General features: G+C 42.7%; 1 protein-coding gene across 1 annotated transcript in view; it reads right to left on the bottom strand.

The window, feature by feature from the left end:
* Positions 1 to 9,855: 9,855 nt before the first annotated feature.
* ADGRL4 (adhesion G protein-coupled receptor L4) overlaps positions 9,856 to 24,926 on the bottom strand; it is a 137,313-nt gene continuing 122,242 nt past the window's right edge. Inside the window, exons 12-16 of the mRNA XM_044302059.1 lie at positions 24,439 to 24,659; positions 24,280 to 24,346; positions 18,782 to 18,873; positions 15,992 to 16,160; positions 9,856 to 11,449 (exon numbers count right to left, since the gene is read on the bottom strand). Coding sequence (XP_044157994.1) covers positions 11,387 to 11,449; positions 15,992 to 16,160; positions 18,782 to 18,873; positions 24,280 to 24,346; positions 24,439 to 24,659 — 612 coding nt within the window. The 3' untranslated portion in view covers positions 9,856 to 11,386. The remainder of the gene's footprint in view (positions 11,450 to 15,991; positions 16,161 to 18,781; positions 18,874 to 24,279; positions 24,347 to 24,438; positions 24,660 to 24,926) is intronic.

Raw genomic sequence — 24,926 nt, 5'->3', positions numbered from 1 at the left:
TTTGTGTTCTCTGGAACAGATTCGGAAGGTAGATGAACTGTTATGGGAAAACCGCACAACCTTTGCACGTCATGCTGAAGATTTTGGATGTACGACAGGGATCTACCATGAGATTCCCACAGGAGACACCCCTCCAATCAGAGAGCGCTACCGACAAATTCCTCCACAGATGTATCAGGAGGTGAAAGAACTGTTGACCCAGATGCTGCAGAATGGGATCATTCAAGAAAGCCAAAGTCCCTGGGCAGCTCCAGTGGTACTAGTAAGGAAGAAAGATGGGTCCATTCGGTTTTGCGTAGACTATCGAAAGTTGAATACCTGCACCGTACGAGATTCCTACCCCTTACCTCGGATTGAGGAGTCCCTTTCAGCACTAGGAAGAGCCCGCTACTTCTCCTCACTAGACCTGGCTAGTGGGTATTGGCAGGTGCCAATGGCCGAGAAAGATAAGGAAAAGACAGCCTTTATCTTGCCCATGGGACTATACGAATTTAACCGGATGCCCTTTGGATTGACAAATGCACCTGGAACGTTTCAACGATTGATGGAGAAATGTCTTGGTGACTTCAACTTTGAATTCACTCTCATCTACTTGGATGACATTATAGTGTACTCTGCAACCTTTGAGGACCATCTCCGCCAGTTGGGACAAGTATTTCAACGATTGCGGGAACATGGGCTCAAACTGAAACCCAGTAAATGTCGGTTGTTCCAATCTGAAATTGATTACTTGGGTCATTGTGTATCAGGAGAAGGGGTGAGGCCGTCAAGGGACAAGATAGCGGCTGTTCAAGACTGGCCGACACCGACTACCCTGCGAGAAGTGAGGGCGTTCCTGGGAGTAGCCGGCTACTATCGACGGTTTATTAAGGACTTTGCTAGAGTAGCAGCGCCACTTAATGCTCTCCTACGAGGCACCGCCGGGGGTCCGAAGAACCGGTCCGTGAAATGGGGCCCTGAACAGGAACACGCCTTCCAGGCATTGAAGGATGCTCTTACAACGGCCCCAATCTTGGCGTATGCTGATTACCACTTGCCCTTCCAGCTATATACCGATGCAAGCCTGTATGGTCTCGGAGCGGTGCTCTCTCAGTTCCAGGATGGCCAAGAGCGTGTCATAGTGTATGCCAGCCGATCCTTGCTAGATTCTGAGAGAAACCCTGACAATTATAGTTCATTTAAGTTAGAACTGTTGGCACTGGTATGGGCCATGACTGAGAAATTCTCTGAGTATTTGACCGGAGCTGAAGTCTTAGTACTGACTGACAACAACCCATTGGCTCACCTGGAAAATGCCAAGCTCGGGGCTTTGGAGCAGAGGTGGATAGCCCGAATGTCTAAGTTCAATTACCGCATTAAGTATCGGTCCAAGACGGAGAACCAAAATGCTGATGGACTTTCTAGGGTAACTACCCAGGCCCCCAGCGGAGACGTGGATCATGAGTTGGAGCATGTGGAGATGCCTGACTTCAGCAGATTTTCACAAGCCTTGGTCACTGCTATGCAGTGTGCAGTGGAAGGGACCGAAACGGCTCCTTTCTTTGGCCCCTCACTACAGGAATGGGTGCAAATACAGCAGGCCCATGAGGGGCTGGCGAAAATGATCAAGTGTGTTGAGAAAGGCAAGAAGCCCTGTAAAGAGGAAAGAGAACGACTGACCCGTGAAATGCTATTAGTCCTGAGTCAGTGGGAAAAGTTAGAGATGAAAAATGGAGTGCTATGCCGAAAGGTATATCTGCCTTCTGAAATCGACATTTGTTACCAAATCGTAGTGCCTAGTGAACTGGCTCAATCATTGGCTCTTGAGGCTCATAATAAGAATGGACATTTTGGTCATGAGAAGACCTTTCGTTGGCTACAGCGACTGATTTACTGTCCAGCTCTCCGTCAAATGGTCGAAGAAGTATGTCATAGATGTCGAACTTGTGAGATCCATAAGGCAATAGAACAAAGAGCTCCCCTGCAAACCATAGTGACCCAGGAACCTTTAGAGATCGTCATGATAGACTACCTAATGGTGGGCCCATCCAACAGTGGGCACCAGTACTGCCTCGTAATGGTGGACCACTTCACCAAATTTGCGGTGGTGACCGCCACCAAGGACCAGACCGCTGAGTCAGCAGCTCGAGCCCTATGCCAAGATTTCATCCGAGTGTACGGGTGTCCACAACGCATCCACTCTGACCAAGGGGCTTGCTTTGAGGGACATGTAATGAAAGAAGTTCAACGTATCTACGGGATAAAGAAGTCGCACACGACTCCATACCATCCCCAAGGAAACGGAGCCTGCGAACGATTTAATAGAACTCTGCTACAGATGGTGCGGACTTTGGAGGAGGACAAGAAGTTACAGTGGCCTCAGTTCTTGTCTGAGATGGTGTGGGCCTATAACAATCAGGTCCATTCTACAACGGGATATTCTCCTTATACTCTCCTCTTTGGACGGTCTGGGCGAAGTGTCGGAGAGTTACAGTTAAATGATGTGGATGGGTTCCCTCCAAGAGATCCAGCCTCCTGGGTGCGAGCACACCGGCAGAGACTTGAGACAGTTCATCGATTGGTGCGACAGCGTCTGCAAGAAAATTCTCATCCTGATAAGACCCCGGTGCAAAGGGCACCATTGCAGCCAGGTGACCTGGTGCTGGTACGTGTCAAGAAGCCTCAAGGAAAATTGGAAAGCAGGTGGGAGGCTGTGCCATATCGTGTAGTTGCCCGCAAGTATGCAAATGGGCCTGTGTACGAAGTTCAGAAGGAAGGAACTGATTGTGTCCGAGTACTTCACAGAAATATGTTGCGCCTGTGTCAATCTGAAGAAGCAAATTGTGATGGAACTGATAATGTCAACGAGCTCCCACAGTCCGAGACTGGTGGTGTGGAATGGGCTTACGATGATGAGGATGATTGTTGGCCAATCCCCGCTCCTGAGGATGTTCCACCTGTGACTAGTGTGCCCCCAGCCTGTGCCCCCTCTGGTGCGGAGTCTGCTGGTCCTTCTCAGCCTATGGCTACAGTACCCCAGAGTATACCAGTGGTTCTCAGACGCACCACTAGACCAAATGCTGGCATTCCCCCTGTTCGGTATGCGCAGGACGAGTTTATTTGGCCTGCCATACAACGGTACATTACCACTCTACATATAAGAGTACAGCCCTCTGGATATTCAGTCATTGGCAGGGACTGCCAATCTTAAAGTGGGGGGGAATATGTAAGAAGCAGTCATGTAATGCGTCTAAGTTTCATTATCCTGGTAAACTGTGTTAAAATTTAATGTATATAATGTATAATGCTATTCTAGTAATACAGATAAATGTAAATGCCTGCAGTATTCGTTTGGTCAGTAGATGGCAGCATAGGACCAATTTGCATTGAAGTTTGCCATAGAGAAAGTGTATTAATGTCGTAGTGGCTCTTTAAAACAGCAGTTAAGTGTTGAAGTGACACGCCCCTTATGATGTCAGCCTGCCTCAGTGTGAGCAGGAAGAATGAGGAAGAGGGACTGAAACTATAACGGCTGCCATCTTGACTAGATAGAAAGCAAGTTCTGTGCTGTGTAAGACGTGTGTGGAGATACTAAAGGACATTCCTGTGCAGCCAAGCTGTGTGAACTTCAGTCTAGAGACGGATGGAGTATAAAGAGACCGTGGATTTAGTGAAGCCAAGTTAAAAAGGACTGTGTGCAGCAGCTAACCTGTGGAGCTGACATTGGGCTGAGTGGATTGCCCCAAACAGTAAAGAGACTCACAGTGCTGTCGAGGTACCGGACAGTCACTGTAAAATTCTGGATTATATCCATCTGGTTTTCCGGCCTGCTGAGGAGGACTTCTTTGTTGCGGATCCTGCGCTGGTTATAAAGGAAAAGGACGACATCGGGCCCCACCGTGCACTTCCACAAACTGTAAGAGGTCCACTTGGACCACTGGGATAAGGGGGGTGCGCACCCGCTTGAAAGTTAGGGTCAGTTAGGGATAGTTCCTGGGACTGCTATTCCTTAGTGTCCGCACCGCGAACACGGACACAGCAAAGGTGGAAATTGTTGTAGTATTTGACTTGAATTGTTCATACTGTTTTATTGTTAACCTGCTTTTATTAATTGATAGTAAATGCAATTTTCTTAATATTGACTTCTGCGTACGCACTCTTTTCTGGTTGCGGAGTCATACCACCTGCCTTGCTCTCGGTTCACATCCTTTCTATGTTTTCTTGGGTTTCCACTAGGTTTTTGCTCCAAAAACATACTGCTAGGCTATTGACTTCTAGTGAAATGTATTGAGAAAGGGAAATTAGATTGTGAGCAGTGACAGTCAGTTCGCAGTGTTCGCCAGCGAACACATGCCAGCTGCCATCTTTAGTAAGGTAGACTCACCCGTCCGGCGATGCACAGGTAAGCCCTTACCTGTGCCTGTGCCGGGAGCCGGTCTGAAATCAAATGCAGTCACCGGGAGCAGGCAGTTCCGAGAATAGCCGCTGGGGGCCTTCATCGGGATGTTCTCGGAACTGCCTGCTCCCGGTGACTGCGTTTGATTTCAGACCGGCTCGCGGCACAGGCACAGGCTTACCTGTGCATCGCCGGACGGGTGAGTCTACCTTACTAAAGAGTGCAGCCTGCATGTGTTCGCTGGCAAACACTGCGAACTGACGGTCACTGATTGTGAGCCCTACTGGAAACAGGAACTGAAGTGAATGGCGACCATCTCCGTACAGCGCTGCAGAATACGTTTGCGCTATGTCTATTTTATAGTGTCACTCACTAAATATCTACAGTATTAGACCTGAATGTAATGGACTCCAGCGTCTTTACATTTCAGGCGTTCCAAGACATTTACATAAATAGATGCCAAAGAAAAAAAAAATCGCATTACCTGAATCAGAAAATTACCTCTTAGAGTAATAATCATAAGTCTCCTTCTCCATGGTAGCTTCAGACCCGACGCTACAAGACGACTGCTCCGGTTTATATTTATCTACAAGTGTTATGTCTACACGCATGTTCTAAAATCCTAATTATCACTAAAATATCCAGAAGAAAGGCAGCAGAACGGCAGAGTGACAATGCATTAAATAGAATTTCTCACCACTGCTAAAGACACTGGATACAAACAGCAAAACAAGCTTTGTTCCCAGTCGTACGTCGCTTACAAATTCCACTCACACGTTCCGGGGAAAATAAACAAAAGCCTTAGCAAATCCTTTAATATGTGTGATCTAAAAGCTCATAATGTAGAAAAAACACCAGATTTGTCTATTAGTCATTTATGTCCGTTAATTGAAGGAAACAAACGGCATTATTATCAGGTCGAGATTTTTTATTTTTTTATCTCATTTCATTTCTTAGAAAAACACAGCGGCATCCCCCCCCCCCCCCCCCCCCCCCCCAAGCAATCAGCGCCACCCCTGTCCGGAGGGTGGTGTTTGGAATTGCAACTCAGCTGCAATAAGGTGAATGGAGCCGAGCTGCAATACCAAACACAACCTGTGGACCGGGGTGGCACTGTGGTTAGCGGCTATGGGCAACAAGGCCTGTTTTTGAAAAAGGAGATCCATAGATTTCTCAAGGCTGTGTTTATCATTACTCCTATGATACTGCATTGAAACTGGAGAAAAAACCCAATGGGGGAGAGATACCACCTTTCATTTTTAAGAGCTCTTTTGGAAAGCTGAAAAGTGGAATCTGATTGGTTGCCATCGGCAACTTAGGCTACTTTGTGCGGATCCATCTTGTATCTGCACAGACGGATCCGCACCAATAATGAAAACGCTTGTATCGCACATTGCCGGTGTACTGCAAAACATACACGTATGTGTGAATGGAGCCGTAGCCAGTTTTCCTTTACATAACTTTTGATAAATCTACGCTAAAGCCTCTTGCACACAACCGTATGGCTTTTTCAGTGTTTTGCGGTCTGTTTTTCATGGATTCGTTGTTCCGTTTTTTGTTTCCCTTGTGTTTCCGTTTCTGTTTAGTTTTTCCGTATGGCATATACAGTAATTACATAGAAAAAATTGGGCTGGGCCTACAATTTTCAATAGATGGTTTCGCAAAAACAGAACGGATACGGAAGACATACGGAGTACATTCCGTATGTGTTCAGTTTTTTTTTGCGGACCCATTGACTTGAATGTTGTCATGGAACGTGATTTGCGGGCAAAATTAGGACATGTTCTATCTTTCAACGGAACGGAAAAACGGAAATAAGGAAACGGAATGCATACGGAGTACATTCCGTTTTTTTTGCGGAACCATTGAAATGAATGGTTCCGTATACGGACCATATACGGAACGCAAAAAAACGGACCGAAAACTAAAAAAAAAACTAAAAAATAAAACGGTGCGAACATTTCCTTATAACTGTGTGTTTTTTAGTGCATTATTTAAACTAGGTGCAGAGGGCGTAGCAATTGCAGAGAGAGCGGAGCCTCTAGGTGTAATGGCAACGCCCCCGTTGCTCCGAGAGGCTCATTTGCATATATTAAAACTTCTATTTTTTTCAGCAATACGGTCACATATGAACATGGGACCAGCACAGATGTCTTCAGGTGCCAAGTGCACATGTAAGGCTACTTTCACACTAGCGTTCGGGTTTCCGTTCGTGAGCTCCGTTTGAAGGAGCTCACGAGCGGACCCGAACGCAGCCGTCCAGCCCTGATGCAGTCTGAATGGAGGCGGATCCGCTCAGACTGCATCAGTCTGGCGGCGTTCAGCCTCCGCTCCGCTCGCCTCCGCACGGACAGGCGGACAGCTGAACGCTGCTTGCAGCGTTCGGGTGTCCGTCTGGCCGTTCGGAGGCGTGCGGATCCGTGCGGATCCGTCCAGACTTTCAATGTAAGTCAATGGGGACGGATCCGTTTGAAGATGCCACAATGTGGCTCAATCTTCAAGCGGATCCGTCCCCCATTGACTTTACATTGAAAGTCTGAACGGATCCGTCCCAGGCTATTTTCACACTTAGCTTTTTTTTGCTAATATAATGCAGACGGATCCGTTCTGAACGGAGCCTCCGTCTGCATTATTATGAGCGGATCCGTTCAGAACGGATCCGCCCGAACGCTAGTGTGAAAGTAGCCTAACAGGTCAGCCGGTGTCATAGGGACAAAACTGCTGACAGATGCCCTTTAACTTCTGCGAGGAAGAGACAAAGTTGCAGGGTGAGCTCCTACCGAGAAAGTTGAAGTGCGGCGTAAAATTTGAACTGAAATCCAAACCAAGGAGGTATAAATAAAAAAAACGGAGAGAAGGATATATTCTATATAGAGTGATATTTGGCCGATACCAATGCTAAACACCGGGCGCGATGATGAAAGGGTATGACACCTCTAAATACCAGTTTTCTGACATAAAAATAGCCTTTTGATCTCTTCCATTGATTTGATCGAATTAACATAGATTATTGTTGCATCTCTCAAGGTTGCCTGTCGCTAATGCTTCCTTCACATCTGTCAGACGTGAGACCACCTCATTGAAATTCCAAGAGAGAAAAACAGTCATTTCCATGATGTTGTAAATATCATTAGTATTTGTAGTCCTGTATTTTATGCAGATTTGCTGTTTTTCAGCTGTCAGTACTAGTCATCTATAGGAAAAACTACTGCAAATAATTAAAATATATGGTGATAATTATATTCTTTATGATTTCTTTTGTAAAAAAAAAATAGTAGACAAGGCTGAAGTACGGGTTTTGACATTTTTACACATAAAGAACATGTACAGATCATTCTAGTTATTGGATACATCATGAACATACATAGAATACAACATGGAAGAAGGCAGTAGCTTTTTATTTGCTTTGGTCAATTATTCATCGCATTTTGGGCGGATCGGTCCTGGATCTGCAGAAACAGACCTGTTACAATAATGCAACCGCATGCATCCGTTTGTATTATCCGTAACATAGCCAAGACGGATCCGTCATGAACTCCATTGAAAGTCAATGGGGGACGGATCCGTTTTCTATTGTGCCAGATTGTGTCAGAGAAAACGGATCCGTTCTGACACACAATGTAAGTCAATGGCGACAGATCCGTTTTCTCTGACACAATCTGGCACAATAGAAAACGGATCCGTCCCCCATTGACTTTCAATGGAGTTCATGACGGATCCGTCTTGGCTATGTTACGGATAATACAAACGGATGCATGCGGTTGCATTATTGTAACAGGTCTGTTTCTCCGTTTGGCTCAGTTTCGTCAGACGGACACCAAAATGCTGCAGGCAGCCTCCAGAGCGGAATGGGGACGGATCCGTTTGGCTGCAGGCAGTGTTTTGGTGTCCACCTCCAGAGCCAGAGACTGATCGGAGGCAAACTGATGCATTCTGAGCGGATCCTTTTCCATTCAGAATGTATTAGGGCAAAACTGATCCGTTTTGGACCGCGTGTGAGAGCCCTGAACGGATGTCACAAACGGAAAGCCAAAACGCCAGTGTGAAAGTAATTTATTAATTTCTTTTGGCCTTGGGTATGACACAGAATTGCTTAGGCTACTTTCACACTAGTGTTTTAGTTTTCCAGTATTGAGATGCGTCATAGGGGCTCAATTCCGGAAAAAAAACGCTTCAGTTTTCTCCCCATTCATTGTCAATGGCGATAAAACTGAACAGAACAGAATGCTTTCCATCCTAGGATGCGGAGTAAGACGGACCCGGCATGACTCCCAATGCAAGTCAATGGGGACGGATCCGTTTTCTCTGCCACAATAGAAAACGGATCTGTCCTCCATTGACTTTCAATGGAGTTCATGACGGATTTGTCTTGCCAATGTTAAAGATAATACAAACGGATCTGTTTATAACGGATGCAGATGGTTGTATTACCAGTAACGGAAGAGTTTTTGCTGAACCCTGCCGGATCCAGTAAAAACGTTAGTGTGAAAGTAGCCTTAATTGCATTCATGGGAGAAAACAGACATATTGTGTATAATGGAAGGTAAATTCCACCCATATAGACATGTGGGAAGGTAACGACGGTGATAAGACCTCCACCAGTTACCTTATGGAACCCCTTTCACGCTACCTGGAGATTTACAGCTCTGAAAAAAATACTTGATAAAGAATAAAAGAATATCTTGAATGCTCAAAGGCATATCCCTCTTGAGGGTTTGGTGTGGGTTTTCCAGTAAGGATTTCTCAAAGGAACGCCCATAGTCCCCATCATTATATCAAGAGACAATAGTCAGTCTATAATTCTTTGACAATGTCTATAGTAGATGATTTTATGTGGAGTTTCCCTTTAAATATTGAGATCACCATTGGAAAATCCAATTTTCAGTTTATTACCATCTCCCAATTAAAGTTTGCCACCTCAGCAACGACGTGACTCGTGGCGAGGCACGTAAAGGGGTCCAGCTCACTGCCTTGACTCCCTATAAAATAACTCTTTTCTTAGAACTCCATGGGGTCTTCTCTGATATTTTAATTTATTGTTAATTGTAAATTTAGTCACATTTCATGAAGGAATAACAGAGGGATGGCTCAAAACAGAGCTTTAATAAAAGAGGCTTAAAGGGGTTGTCTCATCACAGACAATGGGGGCATATCTCTAGGATATACCCCCATTGTCTTATAAGTGTGGTTCCCCGTGGTGGGACCCGCATCTATATCAAGAACGGAGCCCCGAAAGATGTTGGACGGCACACTGCTTATGCGCAGCCGCCCTCCATTTATTTTCTATGGGGCCGCTAAAAATTTCCGTCGGGCCAATAGAAGTGAACGGGAGCGGTGGCCGGTCATGCGCGGAGCGATCCCATTCACTTCAATGGGGAGAAAGCTTGGTGGGGGCCACCAAGCTCTCTCCCCATTAAAGTGAATGGGATGGCACCGTGCATGACCGGCCACCGCTCCCGTTCACTTCTATTGGCCCGACGGAAATTTTCAGCGGCCCCATAGAAAATAAATGGAGGGCGGCTGTCCCCTCCTCCAGCCACCACCTTGCAGGGCTATATTCCCGACATAGGTGCGGGTCCTTATGCGAATAATGTGTCCTTAAAGGGGTTATCTAAATGTTAAAAAATGATGACCTACCCTCAGGATTGTTATCTGATCGGTGGGGGTTCAACTGAGCTGTTTAAAGGAACTGAAGCCTCTCCCTTGGCGAGTAACATTCATCGTCCACATGGCTTAGGCACAGCCTGGTCAAAAGAATGGGGCTGAGCTGCAATACCAAGCACAACCACTATGCAATAGTCGGCGCTGTGCTTGGTAAGCTGTGAGGAGGCCATGGCACTCACTGGAGCGCTGCAGCATCTTTAAAAACTTATCGGCGGGGTTGCCGGGAGTCGATCTCAAACTGATGACCTATCTCGAGGATAAGTCATTAGTATTAAACACTGGGGCAACCTCTTTAACTTCTGTAGAGGTGTTGGGCGCATAGTGAAATTAAAAGGGCCACACTTTTTCCAAGGTCTGCAGCTCTAGGCTGCTGTATACTGTTAAGGAGCCCCTATGGCATTATTGACTTGGCGTTGCGCTCGCATTTCCATCTGTCCGAATCCTCACCTCTAGCATTTACTAGGTAACGGTAGCAACCCAAATGGGAGGGGCGGTGAGGCAGCCACCCCACCTCCAGGGAACCTATGCTAAATATGCGTCCTCCCTCTACATCGCTGACTACCGCTGCAGGAGGATGAATGTTAATATACGTTTAATCATAGGCCATGGCCTATGCTATTACGCTTTTTTATTCGGATGCGTTGGCAGCTACAATGTATCCAGTTGCTAGGTTGTCTCATGCTTTCCAAATTGTTGCAAACTCCGACCGGCTGTTCCGTAAACACATTGTACAGATATATTGCTCCGCTATATAACGTATTTCCTAACATATTGCATGTTGTAAAACCAAAGGTCAAACCCGCTGCTCGTTGCTGTCTATTCATGTTACGTATCTTTAAAGGAACAAAGGACGCTTATTAAATAACATAAAATATACTGTACACAATAATGACCAGGGTACGGGTACCTCAGGTCCTGGAGCCTGAGGGGTCTAAAGCCTTCTGATACACATGAGACCAGTATTCAAAATGAGTTGGTGGGCCCCATTACGCAGTTTGCACTGGGGCCAAGGAGATTCAGGTTACGTCTTTGATCTTCAGCAGCCAATAATCATTTTCTAACCCGCCTCCCATCTGATTGGCTCGCACAGTGATGTTTGGAGTTGGGGTACTATTGTGTCTTGTATACTATAATACTATACTTTAATCCTCGTACTAGAGCAAGCATAGAAAATGGAATACAGAGCAGATTGTAGAGCGTAGTAAAGAAATATGCATCCTGTGGCCTTCGGAAGATGAGACAATCACAGCCGTCATGTTAGTGGATGATGTCTCGTTCCATCGTGTAGGAGATCTCTTTACTGAGCTGGCACCAGTATTTACTGTAAACCACTGCCGGTCCATCTGCTTATCTCAGACACATGAAGCAACACGGCACGTTTTTGAATAATCTGTAATATTCTTCTTGTATCTGCAAAGGAAAGTCAACATTTAATTTGTAACAGAGGGCTGCACGCAGGGAAACTATCCAAAGCGAGACACTAAACCATAGGTAAAAAAGAAATACAGCATTGCACATTATATACCCATTGTATAGGTACAGTATGTGGGGCATAAGGAGTAATCATGGACCTCACAGCAAAACTTACAATAGGGCCCCACTCCTCCATGACCACCTACAGCTTGATGGGAACATAAAAACCTAGGATTATTATGACCTTTACTTTACGCCACGTGTCTTTCCCTAATGTACATGAATAATGCACACAGCGATGTCACAGTACAGGGATAATAAACACAGTGATGTCACAGTATAGGGATAATAAACACAGTGATGTCACAGTATAGGGATAATAAACACAGTGATGTCACAGTACAGGGATAATAAACACAGTGATGTCACAGTACAGGGATAATAAACACAGTGATGTCACAGTACAGGAATAGCAAACACAGTGATGTCACAGTACAGGGATAATAAACACAGTGATGTCACAGTACAGGGATAATAAACACAGTGATGTCACAGTACAGAGATAATAAACACAGTGATGTCACAGTACAGAGATAATACACACAGTGATGTCACAGTACAGGGATAATAAACACAGTGATGTCACAGTACAGGGATAATAAACACAGTGATGTCACCGTACAGGATAATAAAAACAGTGATGTCACAGTACAGGGATAATAAACACAGTGATGTCACAGTACAGGGATAATAAACACAGTGATGTCACAGCACAGGGATAATAAACACAGTGATGTCACAGTACAGGGATAATACACACAGTGATGTCACAGCACAGGGATAATAAACACAGTGATGTCACAGTACAGGGATAATAAACACAGTGATGTCACAGTACAGAGATAATAAACACAGTGATGTCACAGTACAGGGATAATAAACACAGTGATGTCACAGTACAGGGATAATAAACACAGTGATGTCACAGTACAGGGATAATAAACACAGTGATGTCACAGTACAGGGATAATAAACATAGTGTTACCACAGTACAGGGGTAATAAACACAGTGATGTCACAGTACAGGGATAATGCACCTAGTGATGTCACAGTACAGGGATAATGCACCTAGTGATGTCACAGTACAGGGATAATGCACCTAGTGATGTCATAGTAGCAGAATAATGCAAAGTGATGATACAGTGCATAGATACCTATCAAATTTACAAAGTACAGGTATAATGCACACTGTGATACCATAGTAGCAGAATACGGTGTACAGTGATGTCACATTACTGTTCTCTTCTCTTTATGCATGTTTCTTTCATTAAAGGGGTTGTCCTCTTTTTCACCCAGGCAGTAATTCTGGTAGGAGCATCAGAGCATTTCATGCTCCAATGCTCTGCCTTGCCCTGTGCTGTATCGTGTAGGGCAACGTCTTTTTCAGCACATCCGGTGACGTAATGAATGTCCGCTAGGTGGAGGCTTCTGCCTAGCAGTGAGCCCGGTGATGTCACCAGCACTATTGGGCAGCGCTAAAACCCACCCATTAGCGGAAGCCTCTGCCTAGCAGTGTAAAACGTATAAACAAACAGCCCTGCGCGATGCAGTGCAGGGGAGGGGAGAGCATCAGAGCATGAAATGCACAAAACTCATATCTGAGGGGCTGCCTGGGTGAAAAAGTGGATATGTCCAGGTTCAGTTCTGGACCCGGCAACCCCCTTAATGCTCATGGATAATGCACAGAGTAATGTAACAGTACAAGGATAAAGCATAGTGGGGGCGACAGCCACTTTGATATTACAGTACAGGAATTATTAAGTTAATGAAGCTACAGCACATAAATAATTTGCACAGAAATGTAACTGAAGGGAAACAATGTGCACAGTGAAGTCACAGTAGTTGAAGCAAGAAATGACAATAAAAGGGTAGTGCACACAGTGATGTCACAGAAATGAGTGATGTCACAGTAGAGGGATAATGCACACAGTGATGTTGCAGTAATGTCTAAGTAAAAAAAATAATACATACAGTGATGTCAAATAGTAAAGAGATAATGCACACAGTGATGTCAAATAGTAAAGAGATAATGCACACAGTGATGTCACACTAAAGAGATAATGCACACAGTGATGTCACACTAAAGAGATAATGCACAGTGATGTCAAAGTAAAGAGATAATGCACACAGTGATGTCACACTAAAGAGATAATGCACACAGTGATGTCACACTAAAGAGATAATGCACACAGTGATGTCAAAGTAAAGAGATAATGTACACAGTGATGTCACACTAAAGAGATAATACACACAGTGATGTCATACTAAAGAGATAATGCACACAGTGATGTCACACTAAAGAGATAATGCACACAGTGATGTCAAAGTAAAGAGATAATGCACACAGTGATGTAAAAGTAAAGAGATAATGCACACAGTGATGTAAAAGTAAAGAGATAATGCACACAGTGATGTCACAGCAATATACATTATGTCTTGTGCATGAGGCCATGAAGTATGAAGACGACATATATGTGGAAATATTAGAGAGCTGAATAGTCAGGTATTTTCTCTTTCGATATCTTGTATCTCACTTAGTTCCTTAGACTCTATCCCCTGTACTTATAGCTGTTATTACCTTATCATTACATGGCTTATACTTCTTGTTTACTGGTCGTTTCCGTATTCGCATTACTGCGCAGTGCCGTCCCCGCTCTGTGTTGGCATTGGGGTTTTATTGAGAACATTGTACAGAGATATTATGTCTACCTTAGATCTTCATAAGCCTCTGATTTCCATACCCATAAGAATGTTTTTGTTTTCTAGTTAATGGGCCCCTTTACCGAGAGATACATAAAGTCGAAATGCTTAAATGCTCCTGCTCCCCAGCCTGCCGGAATTACAGAGTCATTTGTAATGTATGGAAGTATTCCGAGTGCCTCGAAAACTACTTTGCATATGAATGATCTCTCCTACAGTAATTGATATGCAGCTATAACATGGGGCCAAAACAAACAGACAAACAAACAAGTAACATAAGCAATGTTTGCTCATCGTAATGCTATATTACAAATCATATTTACATGGAACGTTCATCTAAAGGTAACTCTGCGCTTATACATTAGGTACAGTAACTACATTTACAGTTCCTTAAAGGGATTGCTGGCCTTTGATTTGACATTTTATTTTTGAAAACCTTTTCTGAAAATAATATGATTAAAGGGTGTTCCCCTGCTGGAACCCCAGTGATCAGCTGTAACCAGTGAATAAACCAGCAGCAAGTGTTCAATTTCCCTGCAGCGCCACCACAGGAGAAATGAATCATTACACGGCGTCCGCTGAAATCAGTCCTCCAGAAGGAGATATTTTTTTTTAGACATTTTATTGCATGGAGAGATTCAACTCTAAATGCTCTAATGTATTTATTTAATTATATTATTAATTTATTATTTAATTTAATTGTATATTATCAGAATCTGTCCAAACCCCACTGTCGCAATGTCAGCAGGCAGCAGATACCGGATGTCAAAAAAACTGCACGCGCCTGATGATGTGAGGTGGAAGGGCACAGAAAATTAAATGGGTTGTTTAGCCTTTTAAAACATGGCTACTTTCTTCCAAAACCAGTGCCACACATGTCCACTGGTTGTGTCTGGTATTGCAGCTTAGCTCCATTCACTTGAAAGGAGATGAACTGGAATATCAGACACAACCCATGGACCGATGTTGTGTTTAAAAAACACACAAACATGTTTTGCTGTTTCTGGACAACCCATTTTAAAATTTTTGATATTTCCATCCCACATTCCAATAGCCATAACTTTTTTATTTTTCCGTTATTTTTTGCGGGACAACATGCCTTTTTAATGCTGCCATTTACTTTACCATGCATTGTCTTGGAAATCAGGGGAAAAAAAACACAATTCTGCAAGGTTTTGGGGGTTTTTACATCACGGCTGTCACTGGGCGCTAAAAATGACATTACTTTCTTATTCTGTGTCTCAATACGATTGTGACAATACCAAAAATGCCATATTCTGACAACCATAACTTTATTATGGCCAGTTCTAAATGTAAGACAGCTTCCAAGCTGTCTCTTACATTTAGACCATTTTCTACGACCGTCCTCTTCCCCGCCCACAATTTTAGACCTGGTCGTGAGCAGGGAAAAGTCGCAGATGCACCTGAAATACGCCTAATTTAGGAGTTTTTCAGATTAGTAAATTATTCCTGCTCTCCCCTGGTATTCAGTCTTTAACCTTTGTACAGGGATTTGGACTTTGCTGCAGGGGAGCAATCAGACCTGGGATAGTCCCAGCATAGTTGGCAGATGACCCATTGGTGTCAATGACTCTGGTCCAACCACTCAGAGCCCTAGGAACAGAAAAGCCAGGATGGCAGATGGCCTGAGGAATAGCTTGGCATCCATGCCCACCTTGCACAGCAGGAATGTGGCGATCAGGGACATTATGCCTAACGTATACCTTATCCCTCATGTCATCTTCTTCAGTAAATTATCATACTTTTTTCCCCACTAACCTTTTTAGACAAAACACAGAGGAAGATGAAGATGAACATTCCCTGGAAGGCATTGGAGATTGTGAAGAGATAAGCAGTGACCATCGACCCATTTACAACATGAAGGACACCAAACATCCATGTGGCACCTAGAAGGAACAGAAGGGCCAGAGCCCCCCTTGCACATGACCTGCATAAGAAAGGTATTTGTTACTACAGGATGTAATCAACCCTAAAGCCAAAGATGTAACGACATACAATATGGTAATTATATGGCTGATACAATGCACACTCTGATGCTACATTACCATCCTCCAAGCTTCTAGCATTTGTCTTCTGTGTATATGGCATACCCTGGTGACTGGCACTGCCATATGACTTCATTCAAAATCTACTGCGAGCAATTCCCAGAAGTAAAAATGTGTCTATAATAATCACGTGACGCATCGCCGAGCATAGAAAAAACTGCTTTTGTTATTGTCTGCCAGGTTATGAATTTTTATATATAGAATAAAAATGTAATTATCTGGGAATGCAAGTATCAATTGTCCCGAGATGGTTTAATAATACAAATCTGTGTGATAACTTTTAGCATACTTTACTTTTACATTTTATTTATTCCACTGAAAGAGGTTCTGAAAACTGAGGCGGAAAGAAGAGAAAATGTGTCAGTGCAAAGAATATTCAACATGACCAATTTTAAAAGCTATGCCAGTAGATTAAAGCAATCTCAACCATTGGGGGGGCCCCATAAGCAAGGTGGAAACAGAGCCCACCCTTTGTTATAGAAATGCCATCATAGCCCGATGGTCAGACTGGAACACAAGAGTCTTAAATGAACCTCTGATGGGCCCAGGCTCTGATTGGAAAATAGGCCTCAAAGGTTTAGAAGAAGACGGCCATTTTGAACTGATTTTTTAGCCAATGACTTCTTACTGGAATACCTCCCAACCTTTGAATGGTAAAAGAGGGATACTACTTCTGAGGCAGTGTAGTAAATTTAATGTAAATCTATTTGCTGGTCAATAAGAGTAGTGTTGATCGCGAATATTCTAATCACAAATTTTTATCTCGAATATCGGCACTTTGAGAATTCACGAAAAATGTTGAATATAGGGCTATATTTTCGTAATCGCAATATTCTAGTTTTTTTTTTTTCATCAGTAACCTCCCTTCTTGCTCGTGGGCCAAGGAATGGCTGCAATATCTTTGTCAGAGCATAGCAACATCCCTAGCAACCAATAGGAAAGTTGCCTACCCCTTTACTATATAAGAACCTCCCCAGCAGCCATTTTCTGCATTTTTTTTTGCAGTTTTGAGAGAGAGAGCAGTGACATTGCTGTGCTCTGTGCTTTCATCTGGATCCTATTCCTTATCTAATTATATTAGATAGTTAGTTAGTTAGCTCATATATATAATACAGATAGTGGGAGATAGTCAGTGTAGGTTAGATAGGGATATAGTGTTGCTGATAGGTTCCAGTGCAGGGTGTTAGGTAGTGTGATAGGGATTACTGTTTCTCTGCTGTCCATACATAAATGCTGCAGACACAGTGCTGTGATGTCACAACAATACTTAGTGCACAATCAGTAATATCTACTCAGACCTGTTAAATTGTGAACTTGCACATATTGCGCAGCATTAGTGTCGATTTGTGCAATTGCAAAAATAATGGGGATTTTGATTTCTAGAATTCATGCATTTAATGCAAATATTATGTGAAAAATTTGTGAAATATCGTGAAAACTAATATTGTCTTTGCTGCTCATCACTAAATAAGAGGGACATTCAAGGACCAAAGGAATTTAGGTTACAAGTAACTACAAAAGAGGGACATGTGTGGGGGTGGGGGGTGCCAAAAGGGTCTATGTCTTATGGTACAATTATAGTTTAGCATGCAGTTACAAGTTGCGCATATGTTCTGCATAGATGGAGGATGGGCCCTCAGAATCATATATTCTGGTGGCTCATGGAACCTCAGTGTGATAATGCATAGAACTTTTGTGCAAACCCAGCTAAGGGCACTACACTTGTTTTCCTCCAGCTAAGGGCACTGGATGCTCTTGGTCAGACAATTTCCTTGTTTTCTACCATTGTGATTTCTAAGAAAGGCATGGACATTTTTACACCTAAAGGTGGGAAGTGCCAACTCAAGTCTATTAGGACTCACCCTGGGCCCAAAACTATAGGCTTTAGAGTAAATCAGGCAATGAACCGGAAATTAGAGTAGGCAAAATACTCTGAAGAGCTGACCAACTAGTGTTTGGAGACCTCCTGACTCTCCCCCAATGGCAAAGGTCAGGGCAAATATGGATCAGGCTATTGGACTGTTTTCAGGGAAGGTTAGCTGCTACCAGAGGTGTCTGGATGCGGCTTTCTCACCTCTCCCCATTTAGAATATCTGCACCTTAGCAGAGCCAAACATTCATGTGTATGGAGGAGGCAGGAAAGACAGCCGTTGGTCAAACAGCTTTGAGAATTTGGCCAACAGCTATATAAAGTGTATCGTCAGTCTTAGTATGCTCTTGCTTTCGAGGAAACCCAATAAACCATTAAACTAGATTTCGCCCCTGGGATGAAAAAGCCTTATGTTACATCTTCAATCTACTGGCACCATGGATTCAAAAAAGCTGATTTCTTAAGTAACAAGGTCTTATGAAAACTAAAGGCAGACCATGATGGAAGATCTACTTTATTTGAAGTTGTACATCTTCCATTTGACTTATCCATGACTATTTTTTAACCAGACATTTTCCTTACAATGTTTTTTTTCCTGAAAGGTGCACTGTAACCTAAAACTTTATCATTTACCTTATGTTTTCGTAACAACTAACTTCTGGCTTCAACATTGCAGTATGACGGAAAACTTTGTATATTATGACTCCAAATGCCATCAGGTTAACCTGAAAATATATCAGTATAATGACACATTAAAATTAATCATTCCACATGTATGCATCATATGTACTTTTTGGTGAAAATAGGAGAAAACGGGTCTATTTCCAATGGTATGGTATGTTAAGAAAAATAATTGCACACCTTTGCGTACAGATACGATCAACACTCCGCCTGACTTGGTATTGCATTGGTACTATCCATGTAATACCACATTTTCTTGGCAGTGGTGGAAATGTGTGTCCAGACAAAAGTTTCCTAATCAGTTGATGGAGTTGGGCAGCTTTTCATTCCCAAAGGGGTTGCCATTTTGAGATCTCAATGAGAGTTTTTTAAATGTCTTCGTGAATGTCTATGATATGTGTACAGGAGACCATCTAGTAAGCCTGAACTCAGTGTCTTATTTTCAAAACATCATGGTCTTCATTTCAGAGGCCAAGGAAATGTAAGAGCATATAATAGTCTTCTTGTACTTGGTATGTTTGTTAACAAAACAAATAAAAAACAAATACTTAAAAAAATGGATTTACATGGACCTCTTACTCCTCTCTAATTTTTAAAGCTCCTTAGGGGCATGGCTGGCATTCAATTGGATGTTGCCCCGTGTAATACATTTTAATGACTGTCTAGTCTTATGATATACTGTTGTAACAACACCAATTGCTAGGATGAAGATAACTAAAGAGAACAAACAACTAACCCTAACTAACTCTTCCTAAATCATTCCTTGCATCTACCCTTGAACACTGGCCCTAACACCACACACTAGTCCACACTGATGTCCATAGGTCTCTCCCTATTGAAACCCTACTTGTCAACACTGGACATAACACAACTTGAACTCATAACAAACTATAAAAACTCAGAACCAAGATCTGGATTAAAATAAATCCAAGAACTAAACTACACAGACATGGAGACACTAAACAAGGAACTAGATACCAGATACAAGTATTTGCTGGTTAACGCACAGAGCTTATGCTATAACCAGCAACCCATTGCTGAAGCCAACAATATTTAAAGAGAGGCTAATCAATCAGCAACTCCTCTTCCAAATGAGCCTGGCTGTAGCAGAGAGGTCAGATGACCCACACTAATAGATAAGCTGTGAGACAGTTGTATAGTAAATGCCCCAATTAAACTAATGTACAGGAGAAGGTGAAACAGTAGTGGAATTTCTACTTATTGTAAGAACTATATAAGACACAAATACCGAAGTCCAGTCAATAAACTTAAAAATGCAGCAGGATCCAGTGCAGCTGTCTTTCCACTGGTTAGGACACCATGACTAGGATAAGAAGTGCATGTTCTGGGTGCACAAGCTATCACAGTAGAGCGTTACCCTCTGCTCTATAGAATTAACCATCATATTTCTTTTACCTCAAATTAGTAGCTATAGTGGCTGCTACAGGGCCCAAACTAATAAGGTGTCCGCTCAGGAGGAGGACTAAAAGATTTTATTGACAGCGTCCCCGCAACAGTATTATACAATGATATTATATACAGTGACAGTATATACGGTGACATGAAATATCATACATTCATGTAGGAAATGGATGGAGATGCTGCTGGGCCTGGTCTGAAAGAGCAATCTTGACTAGTGGGGGAGTGGGGGTTGTATGGGAAGAGTGGGTTGAGGAGGCTTTCAAAAATTTTCAACCCTTTTATTTGCTATCTGGAAGGTCTTTCAGCCGAGAAGAGTTGAATGTTTAGGACAGACTTTGCCTTAAAAAAAAAAAAATATCACTTTCAAACTCTTGAAAAAATTCCAAGTTTTCATACCGCACTTCATTTCCTCATTTACCTCAAAGCTTTGAGGGCCTGCACAATATCAAAAACACTATTCCCTACAGGACTTTGGCATCCTAATATTGTTTTTGTAATCCAATATGGCAGATTTAGAATGGATGGATTTTGGAGCGAGAGGGGATTGTCTTTTTTTTTTACAAATCCCCACATTTTTGTGTCCTGTGTAAATCCAAGCTTCTATAAAACATGAACTGTTTCAGATTAATCTACATCATTCTGAGTTAATGTTTTTAGTTGTAATGTCAGAATTTTTTTTCCCCCGATCATGTTTGTCCATATTGTAATTTGACCTATAAACAAACCTTGTACGCAAAAACAGCCTGAGGAAATATGCTGACAATGTAAATGGGAAGCCAAATCAGATCATGACGATCTGGATTCTGGAACACAGTCAAGCACTGATACGAAACTATGTAATATTATGGAGGAAACGACTTTTGTTGAGACCTCTGGTAGGTCAGGAAAGTTTACGATTAGTTTTTAAGCCAAATGCAACAACTTAGCAGACCTCACGTTGTTCCACAGGAACAATTTTTCTAGATGCGCCAGGTCTGCTAGTCAACGAGTGTCACTTCACGTGAAATAGCCGGCTTCTGTCTGATGCTACAATTTGGGTTAAAAATAACTGTGATGATTGCAGGGTACATTAGATTTTGTGAAACATGAAGATGACAGTGTAATCTTCGGAGATGTCTGATCATCAATGGAAGATGATACAACTAAATATTTCAAATATCAGATTATCAGACTGTTGACATACTTTCTTCTTCAACCTCCTGCTGAGTTTTCCAACGTACAGGCCGACATGTCAAACTTTATTTTGTTCTTTTAAAAGTTCAAGTCTCAGTCATAAACTTTCTCCCTCCCCCCCAGACATGACACATAAAACAGCACACCTGAATTTTTTTTAAAGATTTTTTGGGATCAGTAGATTGATGACCTATACTTAGGAGAGGCCATCTATATCGGATTGTTGAGGGCATGACTTTTGGCACCCCGACGATCAGCTGTTTCAATGGTCTGCAACACTTGGGCAATGTCATTTTTAAATAGGGTTATCTACTTCTACAGTACCTGCATGTTCAAATGAATGGGAAAAATGCTATATCCTGCAAGGTCACGGCAGACAGGCAGGCAGCCCAATGTAATGTAATGTATAAGACCGCCCTGGAGTGGGTGGGATGAATACCCCTGACAAAGCTCGACTGAGCGAAACCCGGGTTGGGTGATTGATCCATTGTATACTGCCTGTATATACTTGTACATTGTGAGTATATTAAAACCATTTTCTACTCCAATCTGTATGACGGTACTTCACTATTGGATGCAATTTTGGTGTTCCATAGAAGCTTGGAAAGGAGAGGAGAGCCTTTGACTGGCCTATTTGCTTCCCCATGTCCGTGATTATCTTGCTGGCTTCGATTGTGGATTTCCTGTGACTTCTGAGGCAGCGCGGTCCAATCAAAAGAAGCCCAATGTAACAATGAGGAGGCCACAGCATTTGCATGAGTGTTCCTTAAAACAGCTGATTAGTGGAGTTGAATTCCTACCAATCTAGTATTGATGACTTATCCCGATCCCAGAAAACCTTTTTGACAAGAGGTCTTCCCATATCTGATCCTTTATATGTTGTCTCAACCCAGTGGGGCACATAGAAGGAAGGAGTTCCTATAAAAAACATCAAAATGGGTCCCCTATATTATTGTCAAGCTTTGGCTCCTTGGACAATAGTGTCAGGCGTTTCTTCCCCCTCCCATCCTTTCCATGACACTTGGGGCAAATCGCCAAATCGTTGCTCATAAGCAAGTTCCTCAGGGGAGGGGAGTCCAGCACAAGTTTCACCCAGTAACAAAGGTTTTAGGATTAGAATTTATTCTTACATAAACTAATAAGATTGGAGTGCCTTTTGGTATCTCAGAATAAGTAAAAGATTAGGATGTGGATCTATTTTGCTTTGTAAACCCATTTTAGCATTTTTGGGTTTATAGATGTAGAAGTGCTGAATTTGTTAGATGCAATAAAGCTGAATAAAAAAAAAAACTGCTAATATCACAGTTCATAAGTGTAGTTTTACCTAGTAGCACAACCCACCAATTATATTGTCTTACATCCAGTATTCATTACGCTCTACTATGGTATGTATGCCATGTGATCCTTTGCACTACCTTGCCCTTACACTTGACCTATTTATTTGCTCTCTAATAAAAATAATTTGTGCAGTACCTTACTGAAGATACAGCAGACATTTTTGGATCTGGAACCGTGTTTTATTGAGAGCTGACCGGTCATATAATCTATTTAGGAGAAAAGGAAAACGAGCACATGGACCTCTGAGTCCAGTTGTCCCACTGGTGGCACATGCTGTTGTTACTACAAGCCTCTACCCCGCTACTATCTCCTAGGAGCCTTTATACTGTCATCAGATATTATTTTGCTCATGTCTTCCACAAATGTGCATATACATATATGTTAAATGCAGTTGTTCATGTAATTAGCCTGGTTACCAGTAGGTGTCAGCAACTCATTGGCAGGTACAAGTTACAGTTTAGTGTATCTGAGCTGGAATGGTCTATTCCAGCTTAGCTCCCCCTCTGTGGAGAAGTGGGCTGGACCCACATCCTGCAGTATGGGTGGAGAAGGAAGTTAGAGTCAGTGTAGCCCACCCCCTCCTAGGGGTAGGGTGTGTGTGTGTGGAGTTCCTCTTCTTAGGGAAGACAGCAAGGGCCTAGTCTCGGCTGAGACTTGGCCATATACCCAGTCTGAGCACCTTCAACTCTGCTGGATGAGGAAAGCAGAAACTACAGACAAACTCCAGAGTTCCAGGAAGAAAGCATCCCCTGAGAATCCATCTGTGAGATAAGTCTAGAGTCCTAGGAGAAACCTATTCCTCCTCAGCTAGTCTGTCCCCACACAGAAGAAGTTACCAGATAAGTGCAGAAGGTAATCCTGCCATAGTTACAGAGCTACCAATTGGACGTTTATCCTGCAAGCTCCACATTTAAAGCAGAAGTACTCATTCCTGACAATCATTGCCAAAACCTGCTGGGACAAAGTGACCAATGCTGTATACTGCTTGGATGCAAGTTACCTCAAGTAAAGCAACATCAATTATTCTGCAAAGTTCCTCTATTACTCCTACTATCACTACACTCAAATTTATTGCAAGTGAGCCAGGAGTCCAGCCGTATCCAGGTAGGAGACACCGTGACACAACTACCACAACACTACAGAGACATTATAGGCCATTACCCCACTCTGGCATTCCTAATCTGGAACGAGTGTTATAACACCTTGGAAGGGCCCTGGGATAGTACCCTGTGCACGCTGCAATTGGCGTCATAAGAATAACAGAATATTATCCACCCGAACCTGGCCACTGCACAGTCTCTCGCCTACGATCCTGTTGTCTGTGTGGTTATGCAGTAGCCCTGAATTTAGAAGGTAGGAAAAACACACTAGCAAATATCTCGCTGAAAGCAATGGGCTACCACACATCTGAGCTCTTCGCAGTATGTTGTTAAACAATCCTCTTAATCTTACTTAAATCAAAAATGCTCCAATAAAACACTGGAGAATATTAATAAAAAAAGGAATGTTGTACTCACGAGAATGATGAGACAGGCCGGTCCAATAAAACTCCATATAAAATTATTCTCTGTGCTCAGCCAACATCTTCAAAATAAATAAAATATCACAGCGTAAATAATTTATCCTGTTGGGAAAATACATCTGACAACCAAGTGCTACAATATAGATATACTTACACTTTATCTGTGCCATAATACTTGTATCCCAAAACAGCCGAAACCCCAACTACTATGGCTGGGCTGCAGTAGCCAAAAATGTAAAAATTTTTATGTAGGAATCCTCGGTTGTAAATGACACCGACCACTATGAGATACAGATGAATCCCTTCGATGCACATCCAAGCAAAGGCAGCAAGGAAGAAGTAATGGAGTAATCCAGCAATGATGGCACAAAGAAGCTATAAATACAAAAAGTTAGGAATTTGAGATTGCACCACCTGCCTTCAGATAACCTAAACTTTTTGACTACCCAACCTGCTTGGCTTGCTCTGTTGATAAAAAACTTTTAATTTATTAGAATCATCAGCATAACCTGAATAATAATGCCAAAATGTGGATAGAAGATATCCCGCTCCTGGTCCTGTAATTGGTCTATTCCAGACGAATATCCACCACACATTTAAAGCAACATAAATGATACATAATATACATGGATGTTAATCCAA

The sequence above is a fragment of the Bufo gargarizans genome, chromosome 7 (assembly GCF_014858855.1).
Source record: "Bufo gargarizans isolate SCDJY-AF-19 chromosome 7, ASM1485885v1, whole genome shotgun sequence".
NCBI lineage: Eukaryota > Metazoa > Chordata > Amphibia > Anura > Bufonidae > Bufo > Bufo gargarizans.
This window is presented reverse-complemented; position numbering and strand designations above follow the sequence as displayed.